The sequence below is a fragment of the Saimiri boliviensis genome, chromosome 19 (assembly GCF_048565385.1).
Source record: "Saimiri boliviensis isolate mSaiBol1 chromosome 19, mSaiBol1.pri, whole genome shotgun sequence".
Taxonomy (NCBI): Eukaryota; Metazoa; Chordata; class Mammalia; order Primates; family Cebidae; genus Saimiri; species Saimiri boliviensis.
Window position 1 is genome coordinate 31,893,754 of NC_133467.1, and position 23,538 is coordinate 31,917,291.

The following is a 23,538-nucleotide window of genomic DNA, read 5'->3' on the forward strand; positions in this document are numbered from 1 at the left end:
ATTTGCTGGAGCAGCTCAGAGAACTCAGGGAGACATTTATGTTCACTCATTTATTATAAGGGATATTGCAAAGGATACAGCTAAAGAGATGCACAGGGTGAGGTTTGGAGAAAGGGGTGTGGACTTTCTATGCCCTCTCCCGTTGCATCACCCCCAGGAACCTCCAGGTGTTCAGCTATCTGGAAGCTCCCGAACTCTGTACTCTCAGGCCTTTTATGGAGACTTGGTTGGATAGCCATGATTGAAGCATGCATTGTGTAGAAACATGATTGGACAAAAAGGGAACAATCTGATATTAAGAGACCAACTAAGGGTCGGGCGCGGTGGCTCACGCCTATAATCCCAGGACTTTGGGAGGCCGAGGCGGGCAGATCACAAGGTCAAGAGATCAAGACCATTCTGGCCAACATGGTGAAACCCTATCTTCATATTTAAAAAAAAAAAAAAAAAGAGATCCATTGGGGAAAACCCCACAGGACCTGTCCGTTGAGATTCTTCTTGGCCTCTCTGTGCAGCATTCCTTCACTTAGGGTATGGGGCATGACTCTGTCTGGAATGAGGATCTTGTGGTCCACAGCCAGATTAGGGCAGATGAAAGGAGAACAGAAGATCAGAGAGAGCGATTCTGTTTCCTGAGGACTGCTTCTGAGGCCGAGGACACCCCAACATTATAACAAAAGACTATCTATGCAAGTTATGAGCCAGGAATGGTGGATGAAAAAAATATATATGTAGATGATTGATTGATTGGTAGATAAATACCAAGGCATGGATTGATCAACACTTCTATTATAGATTAGAATGTTTCACTTCACAGCTTTTTTGTAAATCATGTCAATTTTTATGATTGTTGTCAGTTTGGGGAAATCTGTATTAAGTTTTTTATATGAGTTGTGTGATTTCAGAGCACTGTTCAGTAATTAACCCTAAATGTTCTCTCTCTTCTCTCTCTCTCTCTCTTTTTTTTTTTTTTTTTTTGAGATAAAGTCTCACTTTGTCACCCAGGCTGGAGTGCAGTGGCATGATCTCAGCTCACTATAGCCTTGACCTCCTGGGTTCAAGAGATACTCCTGCCTCAGCCCCCAAGTAGCTGACTATAGGCATGTGCCACCACGCCTGACTCCTAAATGTTCTTTGAATTGATGGCACTCATTAACCAGTTTGTCATAGGTCCTCGTTTTAGTGTACTAATGTGAATTTTATGTAGTCTCCACAATGTCAATGTCTTATGTCAAATAAACATGACACTTAGTATTTTCCCAATGTATTCATGGAATTTTCTTCTTATTGGATTACAAACAATCCAAAGGCCTATTTATTCTATTAAAAATTTGTCTATTCTGGCCAGGTGCAGTGGTTCATGCCTGTAATCCCAGCACTTTGGGAGGCTGAGGCAGGCAGATCACCATGTCAGGAGATCGAGACCATCCTGGCCAACATGGCGAAACCATGTCTCCACTAAAAATAAAAAAAATTAGCTGGGATGTAGCCTGCCTGTAGCCAGCTACTGGGGAGGCTGAGGCAGGAGAATTGCTTGAACCCGGGAAGTGGAGGTTGCAGTGAACCAAGATTGAGCCACAGCACTCCAGCCTGGAGACTGAGTGAGATGCTGTCTCAAAAAAAAAAAAAAAAAAAAAAAAAAAAGGTCTATTCCTTTTTTTTTTTTTTTTTTTTTAAATATATAAAAAGGGTGGACAGGCTTCAATTTCATCTAATAATACAAAAAAAAAAAGTAAGAGGAAAAATAGAGATGGGGTCTTGTGATGTTGCCCAGTCTGTTCTTGAGCTTCTGTGCTCAAGCCACCCTCCCATCTCAGCTTCCCGAAGTGCTGGGATTGCAGGCATGAGCCACTGTGCCTGGCCTGTCTATTCCTGCCATTGAATTATAGGCAGTGTTGTGGACCGTCCGGGACGGGTAGGCACGTCTGCCCGGGGTCTCTCGACCTGCAAGAGGGTCCCAATACCTGGAAGAGGGAGTGCGCCTGGAAAAATAATAAAGACAGAGAGAGAGAAAGTGAGGCATCTGGAGGGCTGATAGGCTGTGCCTAAACAGCAAATTTTATTTTTCAAAGGCCAGGAATAAATACACTTTCTTGGCTCTGGTTTACGTCATAGCAAGAGGAATGCAAATGTATGCCTCACATGGCCTATACAATAGAGAAGTCAGATATGCAATCAGTGGTTGTAAAAAGTAACAGAATTTCCTGTAATCACAAAGCTTGCATCCAAATATTGTTCACAAAGCTTGTTTACATCCAAACATTATTCACAAAGCTTGTTTACATCCAAACATTATTCCTCCTGGCTGCAGGTATCTCTGGTTTGACCTTGTTTTAGAACTGAGATGTGAAAAGGTTTTTTGGTTTTGCTCATCAGAATATCTTTTAATCGGATTCTCCTTTGTCTACTCCTGACTCAACTTAACTCAACTTCCCCATTCAGGAATCTCTGAGTCAGGAATCAAAGCCATCCCTTATGGTGGCATTTTGCTTTCCAAATATCAACAGTTAAACCATTATCTAGGGTACAAGGCAGTCAGGTAAGGTTTAAGGCTTATTCTTGAAGAGTCATAAAAAGGTTAAAAGCAGGAACCGGTTGCCGGCAGGGGGTCACTCGGTCTAGCAGCAACACATAGTTTTAGGCCCAAACGATATTGTGGTTGATATTAGAAACTGATCATTCATCTTTCAGTTCCTATATTTCCGGATAGCTCGACTGCCTCCAGTAGGAAACTGTATTTGGAATCAAACTCACCGTATAGTGGTATAGTGAGACTCACGCCTTTTAGGGGTCTCACACGGGAATGTTCCCCACAAGGCAGATCTCGTTTTATTGCACTGTGTTTTATTGCGTTTCACAGATATTACAGTTTTTACAAAATAACGGTGTGTGACACACTGTTTGAGTCTATTGGCACCATTTTCCCAACAGCGTGCGCTCACTTCATGTCTCTGTGTCACATTTTGGTAATTCTTGCAATATTCCAAACTTTTTCATTATTATTATATCTGCTACAGTGATCTGTGATCAGTGATTTCCTGATATTACTGTTGTAATTGCCCTGGGGCACCACAAACAGCATCTGTATAAAATGCCAAAAGGAATCAATAAATGTTGTGTGTATTCAACACAACATCGAAATTAGGCTAGTTAATAACCCTGTAATGGCCTGCAAGCATTTAAATGAAAGGAAGAGTTGCATGTCTCTCACTTTAAATCCAAAGCTGATGCAGGTGAGGAGGCATGCCTGTAGTTCCCACTCCTCAAGAGCTGAGGCAGGAGGATGGCTTGAGCCCAGGAGTTGGAGTCCAGCCTGGGCTATGTAGCAAGACCCCATCTTTCTCTGAAAAAAATCAAAAGCTGGAAATGACTAAGCTCAGCAAGGAAGGCACATCAAAAGCCAAGATAATCTGAAAACTAGGCCTCTCGTGCCAGTTAGCCAAGTTGCAAATGCAAAAGAGATGTTCTTAAAGGAAATTAAAGTGCTACTCCAGTGAACACATGAATGATAAGCCAAAGAAATAGCCTTATTCCTGATATGGAGAAAGTTTTAGTGCTCTGGATGGAAGACCAAACCAGCCACAACATTCCCTTAAGTTTACCTAGTCAAGAGCAAGGTCCTAACTCTCTTCAATTCTATGAAGGTTGCGAGAGGTGAGGAAGAAAAAAGTCTAAAGCTAGCAGAGGTTGGTTCATGAAGTTTAAGGAAAGAAGTTATTTCCATAACATAACAGTGCGAGGTTAGGCGGCAAGTGCCAATGCAGAACCTGAAGCAGGTTTTCCAGAAGATCTAGCTAAGACACTTGAGGGAAGTGGCTGCATTTACAGATTTTGAATGTAGATGAAACGGCCTTTTATGGAAGAAGATACCATCTAGAACTTTCATGGCTAGGGAGAAGTCAATGCTTCAAAACTTCCAGGGGATGGTTGACTTTCTTGTTAGGGATTAATGCAGCAGATTCCTTTATTTTTTTATTTTTATTTTTTTGAGACAGGGTCTCACTCTGTCACCCAGGCTGGAGTGCAGCAGCACAATCTTAGCTTACTGAGACTTCCGCCTCCTGGGTTCAAGTGATTCTCGTGTCTTAGCCTCTTGAGTAGCTGGGATTACAGGCACATGTCACTATGCCCAGGTCATTTTTTTTTTTTTTTTTTTTTGTATTTTTAGTAGAGATAGGGTTTCACCACGTTGGCCAGGCTGGTCTCTAATTCCTGACCTCAAATGATTCACCCACCTCTACCTCCCAAAGTGCTGGGATTATAGGCATGAGCCCCCATGCCTAGCCAGCTGGTTCCTTTAAGTTGAAGGCAATGCTTGCTTACTTATCATTCCCCAAATCCTAAGGTTCTTAAGAAATATACCAAACTGGCCCTGCCTGTGCTCTATCAATGGACCAACAAAGCCGGGATGACAGCACATTTCTTTACAGCATGGTTTACTGAATATTTTAAGTCCATTATTGAGACCTACTGCCCAGAAAAAAAGATTCCTCAGAATATTACTGCTCATTGACAGTGCATCTAGTCACCCAAGGGCTCAGATGGAGATGTGGTAGAAGAAGAATATTGTTTTTATTTCTGCTAACACAATATCCATTTTGTAGCCCATGGATCAAGGTGTGATTTCCAATTTCAAGTCTTATTATTTAAGAAATAAATTTTGTAAGGCTATAACTGCCATAGATAATGATTTTTCTGATGAATCTGGGCAAAGTAAATTGAAAACCTTCTGAAAAAGATTTGCTACTCTAGATTCCATTAAGAACATTCATGATTCATGAGAAAAGATCAAAACATTGACGTAAACAGGAGTTTGGAGGAAGGTGATTTAAATTCTCATGGATGACTTTGAGGGCTTCAGGACTTCAGCACAAGAAGTAACTGCAGACATGGTGGAAATAGCAAGAGAATTAGAATCAGAAATGGAACCTGAAGATGTGACCAAATTGCTGCAATCTCATGATAAAACTGGAATGGATGAGGAGTTGTTTCCTTCTCTTTTTTTTTTTTTTTTGAGACAGAGTTTTGCTCTACAGCCCAGGCTGGAGTGCAATTGTGCGATCTTGGCGACTGCAACCTCTGTCTTCTGGGTCCTGGTTTGAGCAATTCTCCTGCCTCAGCCTCCCAAGTAGCTGGGATTACAGGCACATGCCACCATGCTCAGCTATTTTTTTTTTTTTATTTTTAATAGAAAGAGGGTTTCACCATGTTGGCCAGGCTGGTCTTGAACTCCTGACCTTGTGATCTGCCAGCCTTGGGCTCCCAAAGTGCTGGGATTACAGGTGTGAACCACTGCACCCAGTGAGGAGTTGTTTCTTAGGGGTTAGAATCTACTCCTATTTCACTGACAATGGAGCTTTAAAATAAACAAACAGAAATGAATTTACTCCTGGTGAAGACAGTGTGATCATTACTGAAATGACAAAAAAGAATTTAGAAAATTTCATAAACTTAGATGATACAGCAGTGGCAAGGCTTGAGAGGATTGATGCTAAGTGTGGGAAATAGAAAAGTTCATTTTTAAAGTTTCCTTTCTTGTTAAAAAATAAGTGTGCTAATAACTTTGTTAAGCCCTATCCTATGGAACTGTTAGACATGCCATGCTTACAGGCACGTAGTACATTCTATGTCCTTGTACTTTAACCAAGACATCTGTGCTGGACATGCTCACAAGCATGTCCCAGCTCTCCATTGCTTTTACCTGTTTAGAAAGGTTATTAGCCAATCAGGTTTTAGTTTAGATTGTGAGGTCTGGCTCCAGCCAATGGAGATCAGACACAGCAGTGAGGATGCCCCAAACGTGTAAGCGATAAACTTGTCTGTTTTCCGTTGTTCATTGTACTCTCCTAGCATGATGGCTAGCGAGGGTACCCTTCCTGCAGTCCAGGAAATAAAAACTGCATTGCTGAAAGATCCTTTGTCAAGGTGCTCATTTTCCTTTGCGGCACTGAGCATCTATTTCCAATACCAACTTTGAAAGAAGTTCTGTGGGCAAATGCTATGAAACAGCATTACATCTTACAGAAAACTCTTTCATGAAAGGAAGAGTCAACTGATGCAGCACACTTCACTGTTGTCTTATTGTAAGAAATTGCCGCAGCCACCTCCGCCCTCAGCAAGCGCTACCCTGATCAGTCAGCAGCCATTAACACTGAGGCAAGACCCTCCACTAGCAAAATGATTATGATTCTCTCCGAAGGCTCAGATGACTATTAGCCTTTTTTGGCAATAAAGTATATTTAAATGAAGGCATGCACATTTTTTTTTAGACATAATGCTGTCGTACACCTAATAGACCACAGTATGGAGCAAATGTAACTTTCGTATGCAGTGGGAAACCAAATAATTTGTGTTACTCACACTGTATTGTGATATTAGTTTTATTGCAGTACTCTGGAGCCTAATCTGCAATATCTCTGAGGTATACCTGTAGACACATTGCCAAGGGTTCTTCTCTGAGCCTTGACATGTGCTTATGTAAATGAGAGGCCTGAAGCTTAAGCATTGTTAGCTTTGAGATACATTTTTATTTTATTTATTTTTCAAGACAGGGTCTCACTCTGTCCCCCAGGCTGGGTGCATTGGCACGATCATGGCTCACGGCAGCCTCGACCTCCCAAGCTCAAGTGACCCTCCTAGGGCAGCCCCCCAAGTAGCTGGGACCACAGGCCTGCACCACTATGCCTGGAATTTTTGAGTTTTTTAGAGATGGGATCTCCGTATGTTGCCCAGGCTGGTCTCAATCTCCTGGATGCAAGTAATCCTCCCGCCTCGGGCTCCCAAAGTGTTGGGATTACAGGCGTGTAATCGCCTGCTGGGAGGCAAGTCTCTTATACTGTACTCCCTCCTTCCTGCCTCAACTTTGCACCATTTCTTCAGAGAATCATTCTTCAGACTGAGAAAAGAATGCAGACTTTGAGTTTGGGCAGTTATTTCTCTTGGTCTCAGTTTCCTCTTTGGTTACAGGGATAGTAACTGTATCGCACAGATGTGGCTGGGCAAATGGGGTGAGAATACAGGAAGCGCCTTATCCACAGTGGGCCAGTTACTTGTCTTCCCTTCTCTCTGAGCTGCAGGGAAGGAGGTTATAATGCCAAGGCTTAGTGAAGAGGGTTCCTAGGAACAGAACAGACCCTTCTCTTAGTCCCAGACCTCCCAAGGACTGTGCTCTTCCACTTCAGGCCTTCTCTTCTCCCTCTGATTAAGACTTCAGCACTCTGCGGGACTCTGGGCAGGGGACACAGTTTTGTACTCTTGATCCCAAAGGAGATACAAATCTGGGAAATCTGGGGAAGGAATGTGAAGCCTGTTGGAGTGAGTCCTTTTAAAAGCAACAAGAAGTGACCTTGTCTCCCTTCTTCCCTTCCCCAGGGGTTTGTGAACGGCTCTCACTGCTCAAGTTGGAATAAGAGCTTCAGAAAGGCTGGCTGTGAGGGTTTGGGGAGAGGCTTGAGAAAGCTGCTCAGAGACTCACAGAGCCATACCAAGAGCTTAGCTAGTCAGCACTGGAGGAAGACAAATATCCGTGGCCTCGTGGGACAGCTTCGTGAGGCTTGGAGCATGCAGCCTACCAAAGTGAGCTCAATGCCATCCCTGCAAGTTGGGAGGTAGAGAGGCCAAATCAAATCGGAAAAGTGACAAAATCCCTAAACGCTTTTCTAGAACAGTACATACCAGCTAGGAAGTGTTAAAAGACAAGTTCCCCAAAGGCAATTTCTTAGCTTTTGATTGTCTAATGTAGGGCCTTCCTTCCTTCCTCCCCCTCTCCTTTCCTTCCTTTTCTCTCTCTCTCTCTCTCTCTCTCTCTCTCTCTCTCTCTCTCTCTCTCTCTCTTTGTCTGTCTGTCTCACTCTGTCACCCGGGCTGGAGTGCAGTCGTGTGATCGATCCCAGCTCACTGCAACCTCCGCCTCCCGGGTTCAAAAGATTCTTCTGCCTCAGCCTCCCCAGTAGCTGGTACTACCACGCACTGCCACGTCCGGTGAATGTTTATATTTTTAGTAGAGACGGAGTTTCACCATGTTGGCCAGGCTGGTCTCGAACTCCTGACCTCGTGATCCACTCACCTCAGCATCCCAAAGTGCTGGGATTACAGGCATGAGCTACCGCGCCGGCTGGGCCTATATTTTTAATGAATTCTCCCAGGTGATTCTTAGCCGGAGATTTGAGGCTCACAATTTAAGAAACTCCTCCTGAGGCTGCAGACATCCTCAGGGCTGGAAGTTCTTCCTTGACCCGACCAGACTCTCTCCTGCTGTGAAACTAGTTTGGTCTGATACTGCTGGCTTCTCTGCAGACTACACTCATCAGGGTTTGGCTTGGCGCCTCCTGGGTAGTGGGGCAAGGGTAACCATAGTAACTCAGGTGGAGTGCCAGGGGAAAACTGTGACCCTGGGCCAGGCACTTGGGGCCGCCGACAGTTAGAACCCCGTCGGCCTATGGTAAGCTCTTTAGGTTCGGGTCCTGACCCAAAAGTTTGGCCAAAGCCAAAGTGGAGAGCAGGGCACGCCAGGGTGGGTCACTCTTTCAGAGCCGCGGTTGGGCTGGAGCGCGGGGCTGGAACGCTTCGAGCGAGGGTCTCGGGTTCTAAGCCAACAGCACAGGGCAACTGCCCGCTGGAGGTGGGAGGGGCGGGGCCGGGGGCGGGGCCTAAGCCGCACAACGCGGGCTCGTGGTTGCCGCGGTAACGCGTAAACACCGGGGCCTTGGCGGCGCCTGGGCGGCGGCAGAGGTCCGGAATCAGGGCGTGTGGCCGAGGAGATGGTGAGGGAGAACCGCAGATGGGGCCTCTTGCGTCCTGAATGGGGTGGGAACTCTGAGTGGGGAAAGTGGGGGTTTAGGGGGGGACAGAGTTGGGTCTAGGGGTTAGGAAGGCCCGAGAGCAAGGAGAACACCTCTAGAAGAAGCAATGGAGATCCTGAGGTGGGTTTGGAAGAGGAATTAGGGATGGCGTCGATAGTGATTGGAAATGTGGAGTGCGCTGAACGGGGGAGTTGGAGAGAAGGGGATGCCCCAACCCTCTCCTTTATGCTATCAGACCTGGGCCTCCGTGGTCCAAAGATTGTTAATGTGGTGTGGGGAAAACACTGGTGAGGAGGCTAGATAATGGGTAGTGGTACCTGTTTTGCCACTTTAGCAAGGTGACTGTGGGTAAGTCATTTAATGTGCCTGAGCCTCAGGTTTTTCTTCTGGTAGTGGGGCTTCGTGTCCTCAGTACATAGTCAATAAATAGTCGCCAGTGAATGAATGAATGAGTGAGTGAGTGAAAGAGGAGGGTCTTAGGTTTGCAAGACCCAGGAGAGAGATTAGGACAGGCCTGGCAGCCTGGGGTTCGCTGGAATTGGGGGCACCGTCAGGGTCCTGAAGGTTGAGAAGGCCAGCAAGGCCTGGGAGAAGGGATGCCTGGGCTTGAGTGTGTTGGTCCCAGAGGGGAGGGGAAAGGGCAGAGGAGAAGCGTTGGAGTCTTGGGTTATTGGGACTGACCTAGAATGTCTGGGGTGCAACAGGTGGCAAAGGTTGCTACTTCGGTGTACTTGTGGACAGACTTCAGGCCTAGAGGCTGCATTGCTTTTCTGGGGCTCAGCGAACTTCAGAAGAGTTTTGTCAATTATTAAATAAATAAGTCTCCAACAAAGAGCAGTTCCTGACTTCTGAGGACTCCCTGCAGTGTTGTAGTGTTTTTGGGGTGTCCCCTTTCACTTATGCATTCTATTTGATTGAGTGTCCCGTCTGCCCTCAGCACCTTACAAATGCAATGGCATACGTATGTATGTGAGCACCTACTGCCATGCCTGGCTTCTAACGGCATGTAGTCAATGTCCGTTCCCCTTTTGTCCTCTTTTCTAAATTTCCTATTTCCAAGCTCTCACAGATTTTAAGTTGCACCTGGGCTAGCCATTTGGGCTTCAAAGCACCCAGATCAGGGATTCCCCATCCAGGAGCCGCTTTGGGCAGGGGTTTGACTTACTGACTGAGCCCCTCTGAAATCCCTGGGATAGGACTGGCATATGGACACCTTTGAGAAGCAGTGGGTCTGAGTTAGTGATCTGTGGCAGGCCAGGTGTGTGTGTGTGTGTGTGTGTGTGTGTGTGTACGTAAGGTGCCATTCAATTAGGTTTGGAGTATATTTAAAGGAGCGAGAAGGGGTGGTGAGGCTCACAATTGGGCAGACTTCCAGAACTCTTACAAAAATAATGATCAACATCGTCCAGAAGGAGAGCTGGGGACCTCAGTACTGACTAGGATGTTATCTTCCGGTGGCATCCTGCAGATGGCCAACTTGGTCCCATTTGAAGAAAGAGGATAACTGCATGAATCACTCAGAGTAAAAGGCAAGGGGTCTGGCGCATGAGAATGCTGTGGTTTTTTTTTAAGGTCTATACTCTTTTACTTTCAGAGTTGGGGCACCAGGCCTGTTGCTATGCTTTCTTTTCAAACAAAAATAGTCTTCTTATTTTTTTTTCTGGTCATAAAAAGTTACTCATTGCAGAAAATTATTCAGTACAAAAAAACATCTTAAGGTGATGAAGCTAACCTGACATACTGTCCATTTTTGTAAACATGCTTTCAGTAATACATTCTGAGTGCATGCCCGCTCTACAAACATCTTTGCAAGAATATTTATATATTTTTCTTTTTTTTTTTTCTTGAGACAAGCTATCGCTCCATCACCCAGGCTGGAGTACAGTTGAGTGATCTCGGCTCACTGCAACCTCTGCCTCCTGGGTTCAAGCAATTCTCCTGCCTCAGCCTCCCAAATAGCTGGGATTACAGGTGCCTGCCACCAACCCCGGATAATTTTTTGTGTTTTTAGTAGAGACAGGGTTTCATGGTGTTGGGTCAGTCAGGTCTCGAACTCCTGACCTCGCCATCCACCCACCTTGGCTTCCCAAAGTGCTGGGATTACAGGCATTAGCCACTATGCCTGGCATTTATTTTTCTTTTCGAGATGGGGTCTGGCTCTGTCGCCTAGGCTGCAGTGCAGTGGCATGATCTCAGCTCACTGCAACCTCTGCCTCCTGGATTCAAGTCGTTTTCTTGCCTCAGCCTCCTGAGTAGCTGGGATTACTGGTGCCTGCCACCCCGCCTGGGTAATTTTTGTATTTTTAGTAGAGACGGGGTTTCACCATGTTGGACAGGCTGTTCTTGAACACCTGACCTCAGGTGATCCACCCACCTTGGGTTCCCAAAGTGCTAGGATTACAGGTGTAAGCCACTGCGCCTGGTCAAGAATACTTATGTATTTCTTTTTCTTTCTTTTTAAAAATTTTTTGAGACAGTGTCTTGCTCTGTCACCCAGGCTGAAGTGCAGTGGCTAACCTTGGCTCACTGCAACCTCTGCCTCCTGGGCTCAAGCAATCCTCCTGCCTCAGCCTCCCATGTAGCTGGGACTATAAGTGTATGTTGCCTCATCTGGGTAATTTTCATATTTTTTGTAGAGATGGGGTTTTGCCATGTTGCCCAGGCTGGTCTTAAACTCCTGAGTTCAATCGATCCCACCCGTCTTGGCTTCCCAAAGTGCTGGGATTATAGGTATGAGCCACTGCATCCAGGCTTATGTGTTTCTTACAGTCTGTTTTCTTTACAACCTAACATGTTACGGAGATCATCCTACATCAATGACTGTAAGTCAGTATCATCATTTGTTTGATCAGCAAATCTTTCTGCATCGGAGCCTCTCATAGAGCTCCTAGCTGTGGCTGAATTCTTGTGCTCCAGGAGTTGGATGTCTTATGAAGAGAGGGGGAGTCAGCTGAGTCACCAAGATAAAAATATCAAAGCAGAGCTGGCATCTTTATCTGTCCCCAGTCCTCATCTTCTCCAGGCCCCCCTGCCTTCTCAGCTGCCTTCCCTTTCAGAGCTGTCTCCCCTTCTCAGCTGCCTTCCCTTCGAGAGCTGTCTCCCTGCAAGCAGGACTGGACGTGCTTCTCGCTAGGCACTGTTCAGCCTCTTGGCAATATTTACCTGGTCATGCAAGGAAGAATACCAGCCCTTCACCTCCTGAAAGAACTTCTTTACTATTGCCTCTGGCCCAGAGGGATCCAACTTTCCATTTATGCTTGGTTCTTCATTTTTTTCTAGTACTTTTATACGGTGACCCCTCTAATCCTTGCTAGTCTTGGCAAAATCGTTTATTCTAACCATGGTGTAAGGCTGTGGCTTCAAAGTCAGCATTTCCTAAATGAGGTTTTCTTAGCCACCCAACCCTAGAGTTCAGAGCTTCCCTCTGTCGGGCTCAGTGGCCACTTTTCTGTGGTCATCTGTTTTTCTTCCTCTGTTCCGGCTCAGGCAGTCCTTGCTATGACTTCCTCTTGCCCTGGGTGCCAAGGGCATTGGAAACAGGAGATGCAGGCTCAGGGCCGGAGGAACCTGCAATCTGGCGGACACTTTAGGGCAAGGGAAAACCTGTTAGAGTCCTTGAAAAGAGACAGGAAAACAAATGAAAAACAATAATACTTTCCATCTGTATTTCAAAGCCCTTTCACATACGTTATTATCCACAGTGGAGACCACATACGAGATCTGGAAAACATGGAATGGTGGAGTGACTTGGAGTCAGGCAGGCGTATACCAGAAAAGATCCATTTCAATCTGGTCTGCAGTCCTGTCCTTGAGAGGTCATCTTGTTCGGTTTCATTCATTCATTCTTCATCAAATGCACATTGCTATATTGTTCCTAGTCTGGGCCAGGCACTGTGCCTTTTCCCTTAATTACATACAAAACTCGTGATCCAAAGCCTTCCACCTTTTCCAGTTATTCCCAATGCTTAGCCTCAATCCCACCTACTGAAGTTTCTATTCATTTCCTCTTATTCTATTTTTGGTGGAAAGGGGAGCCGTAACTCACCACCTACCATATAGTAATCCTTCAGAGGCTGTTTCTGGGCATCCTTGGGGCTGCTATATTTACCTTTTAATAAATCCAAGCTTTTCTGCTCTGCTGTATCCAGGCTGGCTGAGGATGGAGAGGGAGACTCCCTGTGTAAGCCTTTTGCTGGCTGTGCCAGGCAATGAGGGAAATGCATGCACAGCAGTGTTGAATGTATAGCACAGAGACAGCTGGAAAATAATTGTCCAATTGAGTGTGAAAACCTGATACAGGTGGAACAGGTGCTGGGGTGTCTGGTTGGTAATGGCAGACCAGAAGGAGCTTTCAGACCACCGTCCAGGGCAGGTGTCCCCAAACTGCGGCCCATAGGCCACATGTGGCTCCCTGAGGCCATTTATCCGGTCCCCCACCGCACTTCAGGAAGGGGCACCTCTTTCATTGGTGGTCAGTGAGAGGAGCACAGTATGTGGCGGCCCTCCAATGGTCTGAGGGACAGTGAACTGGCCCCCTGTGTAAAAAGTTTGGGGACGCCTGGTCCAGGGCTTTAGTGACCTGGAACACATGGTATATTTCCCTGTCTACCCTGTTCCCTTGACAGCTGCTGATTCCCAAGCTCTGGAAGACCCATGTGTCTGGCCCCTTCCTTCAAGACAGCTCAGTTTCGAGGGGTGAGTGGGGCCCCTGGGATCCTCCAGAGTGAGGTTTGAATCAGCTTTACCACAAGCCTGGAGTCGTCTAGTGGTCCTCGCAGAAGCTACCTTTTAGAGATAGACTTCTACCCGTGGGACTGAGCCGAAGCTGCCTGTCCTTTGGGAATGGAGGTTGTGATAGTCAGGGTCTTAGTGACAAGCAACAGAGCCAGAATTCCAATGTAAGTAAAAGAGAATGTGTTACGAGGGTTTTGGAGAACTCACAAATAGCAGTTAAGGAAGGTTCTGCAGCTGGAACCAAGGCCAAAATCAAAACCTAGGACTGGTCTGGCAAGGACCCCGATGCACTGTTGCACTCCCCAGACGGCCAGCTCTGTACAGAGGGTGCCGCTGCTGCTGTCGCTGTCAGTGTTGCCCAGACACTGGGTCTGGCTGCCAGTGCTGTTTGGGTCAGAAAGCTTTTCCGTGTTCTGCCTCTTGCACCACTAGTTCCCTAGTCATTGTCAGTCCAGGGCGATCTCATTGGCTAAGCCTAGGTCCCTTGGCCAGCCTCGGAAGGTGAGCATTGATGATTTCAGCTTCTGTAGTTGGAGATGAGCACTGTCTCCTACAGTAGATGGGGCATTCGCCAAAATAGGAAGATAGTGGGTGGTTAAGAAATGACTAAGGCACACTAAAAGGGTTTTGGGGGAGAAACAGCTAAATAGCGGATATTATGAACTGGTTTGCTTGACCGTAGCTAGTAATCATTTATCATTCACACCCTGCCTCAAGCTTATTGGGCATCAACCACATGTCAAGCAGTGGGCGAGGCGCTTTTCCATCCTTTATATTCCTGTGGTCCCCACCATAACCTTGTAAGATTGTGGAGCCATGAAGCAAGTCAAACAGTAGTATCATTTGTGAGAAAGACTTGACGCATAGGCTGAAAAGGCTGGAGGCAGAGGAGACACTGCGTTTCTGGGGAGGCAAGCCCAAATTGCCCCAGAGAGGTTGTCCTCCTGGGAACCAGCACTAGGTAGATGAGAAGCTGTTGCTTCTCTCTCCTGCCATTCCCGCTTCCTTTATCCCTACTTCCATACTATGTGGCTGACTCGGCCTTCAGCTTCAGGGACTAAAGAAATGCTCTTTCAAAGAAAATTTTTGTTTTTAATTGACACATAATAATTGTACACATTCATGGGGTACAATGCGATGTTTTGGGACATGTACACATTGTGTCATGATTAAATCAGGGTGATTAGCATATCCATTACCTCAAACACTTGTCATTTCTTTGCAGTGAGAACACTCAGAATTTTCTTGGCTGGGCACAGTGGCTCACGCCTGTAATCCCAGCACATTGGGAGGCCAAGGTGGGCAGATCACGAGGTCAAGAGATCGAGACCATCCTGACCAACATGGTGAAACCCCGTCTCTACTAAAAATACAAAAATTAGCTGGGCGTGGTGGTGCACGCCTGTAGTCTCAGCTACTCGGGAGGCTGAGGCAGGAGAATTGCTTGAACCCGGGAGGTGGAGGTTGCAGTGAGCCGAGATCGCGCCATTGTACTCCAGCCTGGCGCCTGGCGATGGAACGAGACTCTGTCTCAAAAAAAAAAAAAAAAAAAATTTTTTTAAAATTCTCTCTTCTAGCTAGTTTGAAATATACAATATAAATTAACATACACTATTGTATACATGTATATTAATATATGTTTATACATAGTAAGATACATTATTGTTAACTGTAGTCATTCTATTGTGCTATCAAATACTTGATCTTATCTCATTTAATCTTCACACTATTTATATTTCTCAAAATCCTCTCTTCTAGATACTGCGTCTCTCTTTTGAGATAGACGGTCCATTATTATAAGCTATAGTGACCTTTCTGTGCAATAGAGCACCGGCACTTACTCCTGCTATCTAGCTGCAACTGCACACTCATTGACCAACCTCTCCCCATGCTCCTCCCCTTCCTCTCTTCAGCCTCTGGGAACCACGATTCTATTCTCTGCTTCTATGAGATCAACTGTTTCACAGAAACGCTCTTTTGTACGGAGCTCTCTTTTTTGCAGAGCCCCACTGCTCTGTGGGGATGCCCTCCATCTGCTGCTCTTTGTCCCCTAGGGGTCAGAGTTTACACAGCTGCTTTCCCTGTTTCTTTTTCACATGCCCACCTACTCCCGCGACATGGGCTGGAGAATTGTTGACTGCCCAAGGTCTGGATGCCCCTCAGTACTGATGACCCAAACTTTCTGCCTCTTCCTGCAGCCGCTAAGCACAGCTGGCGTCCTGAGCTCCTCCTCTACTGCTTCGAACAGGTCCAGGAATAAGAATCGCTATCGGACCAAAGCCGTGAGCTCTGAGGTGGATGAGAACCTCTTTGGAGATATTAAGGTAATCCTTAACAAGTCCTTCCGAGTCGATGCTACACGCAGGCAGAGGCCCAAAAGTGTAGCTCAGGACAAAGCTTATGCCGAGTAACCTTGCTCTCAGGTAATTCTCAGATCGAAGACAAAGGGGAATTCTGAGACCTGAGCTGCAAAGCTTTGAGATCTAGTGGGGCCTGTATAAACGGGCATCTGGCTTCTATCCTGGAATCTCTCATGTCTTCACAGTGTTTAAAATCTGCTGTAATGTCCAAAGGGAGGCTCAGCTGCAGAAAGTGCAATAGTTGCTCAGTGAGAGCTCGGTGGTGGAAACATTGGAGGGCCGATGGGCTAAGCTTGCAGACAAGAGCAGCATCCTCCCCCTCCGTCCAAGGATAATAGCCTCAGAGTACAACGCAAAACCATCCTCCTTTCCCAGTTGCTCAATTGAAACAATTACTTAGCTTTGGGAAATGAGCAGGTCTTTATTTGCAAGTGTTATCTAGACCAAGAGGTTGACAACCGATAAAGAGAGCGAGATAATAGAGCTTTGACTGATTTTGGTACACATGGAGTTTAGTAGGTGAGAAGGAAGAGAGGGAAGGAGAAAAAAAGAATAAGACATGGAGAGAAGGACAGCGAGAGATTAAGAGAAGGGGAAAGAGAAAGAGAGACAGCGATCATGACCTGAATCCCTCTGCCAGTGGGGCAGGTGGGGAGAGGAGAGTTGATGTCTGTCCCTGCTCTTCATTGTGAATCCAAGAGGACTCTCCAGAGGGATTAAGATAGGCTTCTTAACTCATGTAGAAGACTCTCACTCTGTAGCAGTTTTCCTATTGGTAAGGGAAAGGATCAAGAGAATACTTTATTTTTTTACTTATTTATTTTTGAGACAGAGTTTCCCTCTGTCACCCAGGCTGGAGTGCAACGGCACAATCTTGGCTTACTGCAACCTCCACCTCCCTGTTCAAGCAATTCTCTTACCTCAGGCTTCTGAATAGCTGGGATTACAGGTGCATGTCACCATGCCCGGTTAATTTTTGTATTTTTAGTAGAGACGGGGTTTCACCGTATTGGTCAGGCTGGTCTCTAACTCCTGATCTGGTGATCCACCCGCCTCGGCCTCCCAAAGTGCTGGGATTACAGGCATGAACCACCGCGCCCGGCCGTTTTATTTTTATTTTTTTTAAGACAGGGTTTCACTCCTTTCACCCTGCTTGGAGTGCAATGGTGCAATCTCGGCTCACTGCAACCTCCACCTTCCAGGCTCAAGTGATTCTCCTCCCTCAGCCTCCCAAGTAGCTGGATCCACAGGTGCACACCACTGCACCTGACTGATTTTTGTATTTTTTTGTAAAGACAGGGTTTCATCATGTTGCCCAGGCTGGTCTTGAACTCCCAAGCTCAAGCAATTTGCCTGCCTCTACCTCCCAAAATGCTGGGATTACAGGCATGAGTAACCCCACTGACCGGCAGGCAATTTCACTTACATTTTTGTTTGTTTGTTTTGGGTACATGCGGAGTTTTCTAGTCAAAGCAAAGAGAGATGTGGAATTGGCTGAGTTCTCCAGGAGTAGTCATGCTGTCTGGCAAAGGGGGCTATCAGAAAAATACGTGTCCCTTGTCCAGTTTCTTTGGACTTATTGGTGGGTAAGAGTTCAGGAAGTCTCTCAACTGGCAGTAGAGGGCAGAAGTGGCCTGTGGCATGACTGAGTTGTGCCCACGTGAAAGTAGAGACAGGCACCAGGTGGCAGCAGCATACAGGGGACTGTGGGTGCAAAGTGAGGTAGGACAGGAGGGGCCGTCCCCCTGCCTCTGCTCAGGATCACAGTTGCTGCATTAATGACAGATTCTTTCCTGTGTTTAGACATTTTCTGAAACAAGAGATTTCATTTTCCTGTTATCTAACTCCCTCAGGGTCAGAAAATTCTGGAAAAAAAAAAATCATACAGCTAGTTTGTGTTCTTGCTGAATTCTAACTCACTGACCTCTTCAGCACCAACTCAATCATCTGGTAGAGAACTACCCTTAGATCTTAAGGGTAGGTTTCTGCAGGTCATTTAGCTATTTCTAATTCCCTCAATATGGCTTTCTTTTTGTGGGGGTGGGGTGGGGTGGTGGTGGTGGTGGTGGTTTAAAGTAATTTAATTGTAAGAAAGAATTTAAAATTGCTAATGTTATAGATTCTAAGAGTCAGTAACAAATTGTATTGGTTCAGACTCACTGTGTGGTCCCAGAGAGACAGTTACTCCTTCTTTCATACAGGAAAATCTTTCATGGCGAGAGGAAAACCTATAGACCAGAAATTTACTTTCATTCCTGATGATTTTAGACTAGGTATAGACACACGCTAGTGACCCCCACTCCCTGCTATCCTTATTATTCTGAGATGAGTGTCTGTACAAGAACAAGAGACTTGTTCTCAGAAAAGCTGGTCAGGGCCGGGTGCGGTGGCTCATGCCTGTAAGCCCAGCACTTTGGGAAGCCCAGGCGGGTGGATCACGAGTTTGAGACCAACCTGGCCAACATGGTGAAACCCCGTCACTACCAAAAATACAAAAATTAGCCAGGCATGGTGGTGAGTGCCTGTAATCCCAGCTACTCTGGAGGCTGAGGCAGGAGAATCACTTGAACCCATGAGGCAGAGGTTGTAGTGAGCCAAGATTGTGCCACTGCACTCCAGCCTGGGTGACAGGGCAAGACTCCTTGTCTCAAAAAAAAAAAAAAAAAAAAAAAGATAAGAAAAGCTGGTCAGTACAAAACACATCCAGCCATGCTCAGATATAGGGCATCATGCTGCTCTAGGCATGAAAGTAGGACTGACCAGCAAGAAGTGGGGATGACAAGCTTCTAAGCTACACTTTGTGAACTCATAGGCCCCAGCCCAGGGCCAGAGCGACAGCCCCATCGTGCTGCTCCGAGATAAGAATACCCTTCGAAAATCTCTCACTGCCATAGCCTTGGATCGCAAGCCAGAGACTATCCAGCTCATCACTCGGGACCTGGTCCGAGAACTCATGTGAGTACACAGTCCCCTGCCCTTCTTTGTCCTGCCCCCATTCTTTTGCTAAGGATCTTTGCAGGGAGGTGAGTAAACCCACCTGGTTTCATCCTGTTGGTCCAAACCCAACTTCTTTCCTACTCATTTTCCCCTTTTTGTTTCATAGTTCTCTTTCTTTCTTCTCCATCCTGGCCTCTCTTGTTTCTCTCATTGTTGTACCTATTATTGCCATTGTCCTTTATTCTCAGCTTCATTCTCCTCCCTTACTTCTGGCTGGCTGCATGAGCTCAAAGGGACTGGTAGAGGGGAGGTGCTTAGTGAGTCCTCGCTAAGTCCCCATTAGTGCACACGGTAGAGGGAAGTGCCCAGATGAGTCACTTCCTTTCGGCTGCATTTAAGAATCCAAAGCAAAGGGGAACTGACCAGATGCCTGATTATCCCCCTGGCTTCCTCCCAGACTCTGAGGCCATAAGAGGAAATTCACAGGGGCTCCCTGGGTTCCTTTGGGATTAGCTCAGCCTCACTTCCTGACTAGAGCTGCCTCGAGGCTTGAGCCCCTCCTGTGGGGCTTAGGCCTAGCTCGGCCTTGGCCTTGTGCCGTGAGCCGACACCGTGCTCTCGGTGGTTTCGCTCTCGTGTTAGTGCTTCACTCTTTACAGCCGTTCTCCCTGCTCTGGCTCCACCCGCTAACAACCCGCACTCCCAGAAAGTGCTGCCTGTGTCACAGCTGGGGAGGCACATCTGGGACACACCCCGGGGGTTGTGTTGGACTGCGGCCCCTTCCTGAGCATGGCTGGTCAGCCCTGGCATCAAGTGGCCAGATGTGGCTAGAGCCCTGCAGCCACTCCCGGAGCCCGAGGGAGGTTCCTTCTTGGAGCCATCTAGTCCCGAAAACACGCTGGAGGACAAGTCGCTGATTATTTTTCAGGGCTGCTGAAAGTAGCATGATCTGCTATCTTAGATTTGGATCACCCCTGGTTACTCCGGATCCCAGGCTGTTTAGGGCCATGCCGCTTCGTGGAACATCCACTCACTCATTCTGTCCGTCTCCTGGACCACCCTCCTCCAACACACACACACCAGCTTTATTAGATGAGGCTTCACTTCCTGTCTCAGGCCGTCTGTGTCTTATTGGCATGTACCTGTTAAAGTGGCATGTACCTGCCTCACCCAGAAGCAGCTTTCTTCCCACCCCCCTAACTACTCCCTCCCCCATCTTTAATGTATGTCATTTGCTTGTAATCATTATAATTAGCTATTGGTTTGTTGAATGCGTTGGACAGCTAGAAAGGAGAAGTCTATAGACATGTCTCTGGCTATTGTTGATCATAGATTTTAATTAATATTTAGTGTTCAAAGCTTCTCTTTAGGCTGGATGGGCAGGGAAGCTTAGGATTCTAACTAGCATCTGTGTCAACCTTGTCTGGCGTCCCCTTGTCCTTTTTATGTCATCCTTGAGGGATAATCTGTTTTAAAAGTTTAATCCAACAGCTTTGTTTTGAATTCTCACTCTGTGTCAAGCGCTGTGCCAGAGACTAGGCTGCCAGTGTGGTTAAGACAGAGTTTGTGTCCTGAAGGAGCTCATAAAGGAAACAGAGTCTGCATGAGTGGCTGTGATACAGGCAGTGAGAACAGAGTGCAGTGGGGGCTCAGAGGAGGAAGGGATCTATTGGGCCTTGGTGGGGGCAGAGCGGGCACAGGTGGACATGGTGGGAGGAGGGTCAGACAGCTGCACAGAGAAGGTAACGTATGAGCTGGACCTAATAGAAAAAGGACTTAACATGTCTCTTTTCAGCCTGTAATGCTACCTGATTCCGCACCCCCACCACCCCTGCCACTTGGAACCTCTACTCAGTGGACCCATGGCACACTTAAAGTTTCTTCTGCCATTGAGGGTGTCCACTGGCATGATGGGGAGAGGGGAAGAGAGCAGAGAAGCCTGAAGTGCGGTGCCGAGAGCTTTCCCTCTCCCCTCCCTAACTTTGTTCATTCTTGTGTCAGTGTTCCCACAGAGGATCCCTCCGGGGAATCCCTAATCATCAGTCCTGAGGAGTTTGAGCGAATCAAATGGGGATCCCATGTCCTGACCAGAGAAGAGCTTGAGGCCAGAGACCAGGCCTTCAGGAAGGAGAAGGAAGCCATCATGGTAGTGAACCTCCATAAGCCTTCACCTCTGCAGAGGCGTGGCAGAATAATAATGCACTGGGGAACTCTCATTAGGGGACCCTGAAAGAAGGCATGAATTGTGTACTTAATGAAGAAATATTGCGGAAAGGAGACCAAAGAGCAATAGCTGAGAGGAGAGGGGGGAGCAACCGGGGCCAACGGGAGGGCTGAGAATGAAGCCAGGCTGTGGAACTTCCCGGTTCTGACAGCATCAGTGGCAGAGGCCACATTGTACTGGGTCACTTGTGGTAGGCAGGCTAGCACCCAGGGCACAGAATGCGTGAAATAATCCCCCACTGAGCCAGACGGGTCTCCCTTAGGATGCAGTGGTGACACGAAAGAAGATCATGAAACAGAAGGAGATGGTGTGGAGCAACAAGAAGAAGCTCAGTGACTTGGAGGAGGTGGCCAAGGAGCGGGCCCAGAACCTCCTGCAGAGAGCCAACAAGCTGCGGATGGAGCAGGAGGAGGAGCTCAAGGACATGAGCAAGGTGGGCTCTTTGTCTCTCCCTTCCCTCTGATCACTCACTGCCATCCCTCCTCCCTCTTCTTATTCCCGCACCGGACAAGCCAGGGACTGGTGGGGGCGCGGGCAGGGGTGGGGTGTGGGAAGGGCTTCACCTGCCGTGGTAGTTGCAGTGATCACAGGGAGGACTGGCTCTGCCACCTGCTTGCTGTGTGACCTTGGGCAAGTCACTTGCCCTCCCTGAGCCTCACTTTCTTCATTTGTAACTCGAGGGTGGTAAAACTACTTCACAGAGGCTGGGCGCAGTGGCTTACGCCTGTAATCCCAGGACTTTGGGAGGCCAAGGCAGGTGGACCGCGAGGTTAGGAGATCAAGACAATCCTGGCTAACATGGTGAAACCGCGTCTCTACGAAAAATACAAAAATTAGCTGGGCACGGTGGCGGGTGCCTGCAGTCCCAGCTACTCAGGAGGCTGAGGCGGGAGAATCGCTTGAACCCGGGAAGTGGAGGTTGCAGTGAGCCAAGATTATGCAACTGCACTCCAGCCTGGGCAACAAGAGTGAAACTCCGGCTCAAAAAAACAAAAAACAAAACAAAACTACTTCGCAGAATCGTTGGCAGGATGAAATAAGCTAATAGATGGGAGAGGCTTTGTGAGCGTGTGAGCTGCGGATTGGTAAATTACGTGTGAAGTGTTACTTTTATTTTCATCCTGCTAGTTCAGTTCTGGCCACACAGGGTGGCCGGGTCAATTGGATGCTGAAGTGCCCAAAGCTCTACCTTTGGCTGAGAGCTTAAAGATCGGAGGCTCATTTGAATTCTGTCATAACTCATTTGCATGTGGTTCACTTCCTTACCAAATGAAAAGTGCTGAATCCCCAATCCCTTCACCTCCGATTTCTGTCTCTCAGGTAAATCTTCTCTACGTATGCCTCCTTTACGTTTCTAAAGGTTTTACTTTTGGGTTCTTATTGATGGGCCCATGGTTATTCATTCCTTTTGTGTCATGTTGGGCTCTTCCAGCTTAAAAATCCTGTGGCTTGGCCTCTGCAAGAGTGTCTTAGCTCCCCTGAGGAGAACAAGGGGTCTAACCCGGAGTTCATGGGTCTCTAAGTGGAACAATGGACCTCTGAAGTTTTATAGAAATTTTATGTTTAGCCGGGCGCGGTGGCTCAAGCCTGTAATCCCAGCACTTTGGGAGGCCGAGGCGGGTGGATCACGAGGTCAAGAGATCGAGACCATCCTGGTCAACATGGTGAAACCCCGTCTCTACTAAAAATACAAAAAATTAGCTGGGCGTGGTGGCGCGTGCCTGTCATCCCAGCTACTCAGGAGGCTGAGGCAGGAGAATTGCCTGAACCCAGGAGGCGGAGGTTGCGGTGAGCCAAGATCGCGCCATTGCACTCCAGCCTGGGTAACAAGAGCAAAAACTCCGTCTCAAAAAAAAAAAAAAAAAAAAAAAAAAAGAAATTTTGTGTTTATATATGTAAGTGAATCTGATGGAGGAGAGGGCCTATTGCTTTCATCATATTTCCAAAGCACGACCCATTACCACCAAAACCCTAAGATGCGGCTCCCTGAAAGATGCTATTCCAGGTCCTTCCTTGCACAGACCCTGACAGCTAGCAGGAGGACAGGAAATGTTTGAGCTGAACTATATTAAGGGGAAAGGTAAATATAAGAACGTTCTTATCTCCCTGGACTTGTGAGCAATCATGCCCACCTCCAGCATGCTCAGCAGCACAGCATTCTCTTTCCATTTCTTCCCCTTCAACTTACCATCCCTAGGCCTAGTGCCACCGTTTTTATCTCCAATCTCCAGATCATCCTCAATGCTAAGTGCCATGCCATCCGGGATGCCCAGATCCTGGAGAAGCGGCAGATCCAAAAAGAATTGGACACAGAGGAGAAGCGGTTGGATCAGATGATGGAAGTGGAGCGGCAGAAATCCATTCAAAGGCAGGAGGAACTGGACAGGAAGAGGAGGGAGGAAAGAATCCGGTAAAGATGTGGTTTCGGCATCTCTCTCTCTAATCTATTTTCACATATCTTTAGGTCTGTGAAGCCTAGCAA

The 23,538-nt window shown here is 47.1% G+C and overlaps 1 protein-coding gene across 2 annotated transcripts in view; it reads left to right on the forward strand.

Annotated features, from left to right (window-relative positions):
* Window positions 1–8,702: 8,702 nt before the first annotated feature.
* CFAP45 (cilia and flagella associated protein 45) overlaps window positions 8,703–23,538 on the forward strand; it is a 30,035-nt gene continuing 15,199 nt past the window's right edge. The window contains exons 1-6 of one of the 2 annotated variants that reach the window (XM_010348531.3): window positions 8,703–8,762; window positions 15,734–15,859; window positions 18,708–18,850; window positions 20,834–20,978; window positions 21,319–21,489; window positions 23,288–23,466. In XM_010348531.3, coding sequence (XP_010346833.1) covers window positions 8,760–8,762; window positions 15,734–15,859; window positions 18,708–18,850; window positions 20,834–20,978; window positions 21,319–21,489; window positions 23,288–23,466 — 767 coding nt within the window. In that variant the 5' untranslated portion in view covers window positions 8,703–8,759. Of the gene's footprint in view, window positions 8,763–15,383; window positions 15,860–18,707; window positions 18,851–20,833; window positions 20,979–21,318; window positions 21,490–23,287; window positions 23,467–23,538 lie in introns of those variants that run through there. The other variant, XM_074389631.1, reaches the window with a different exon arrangement.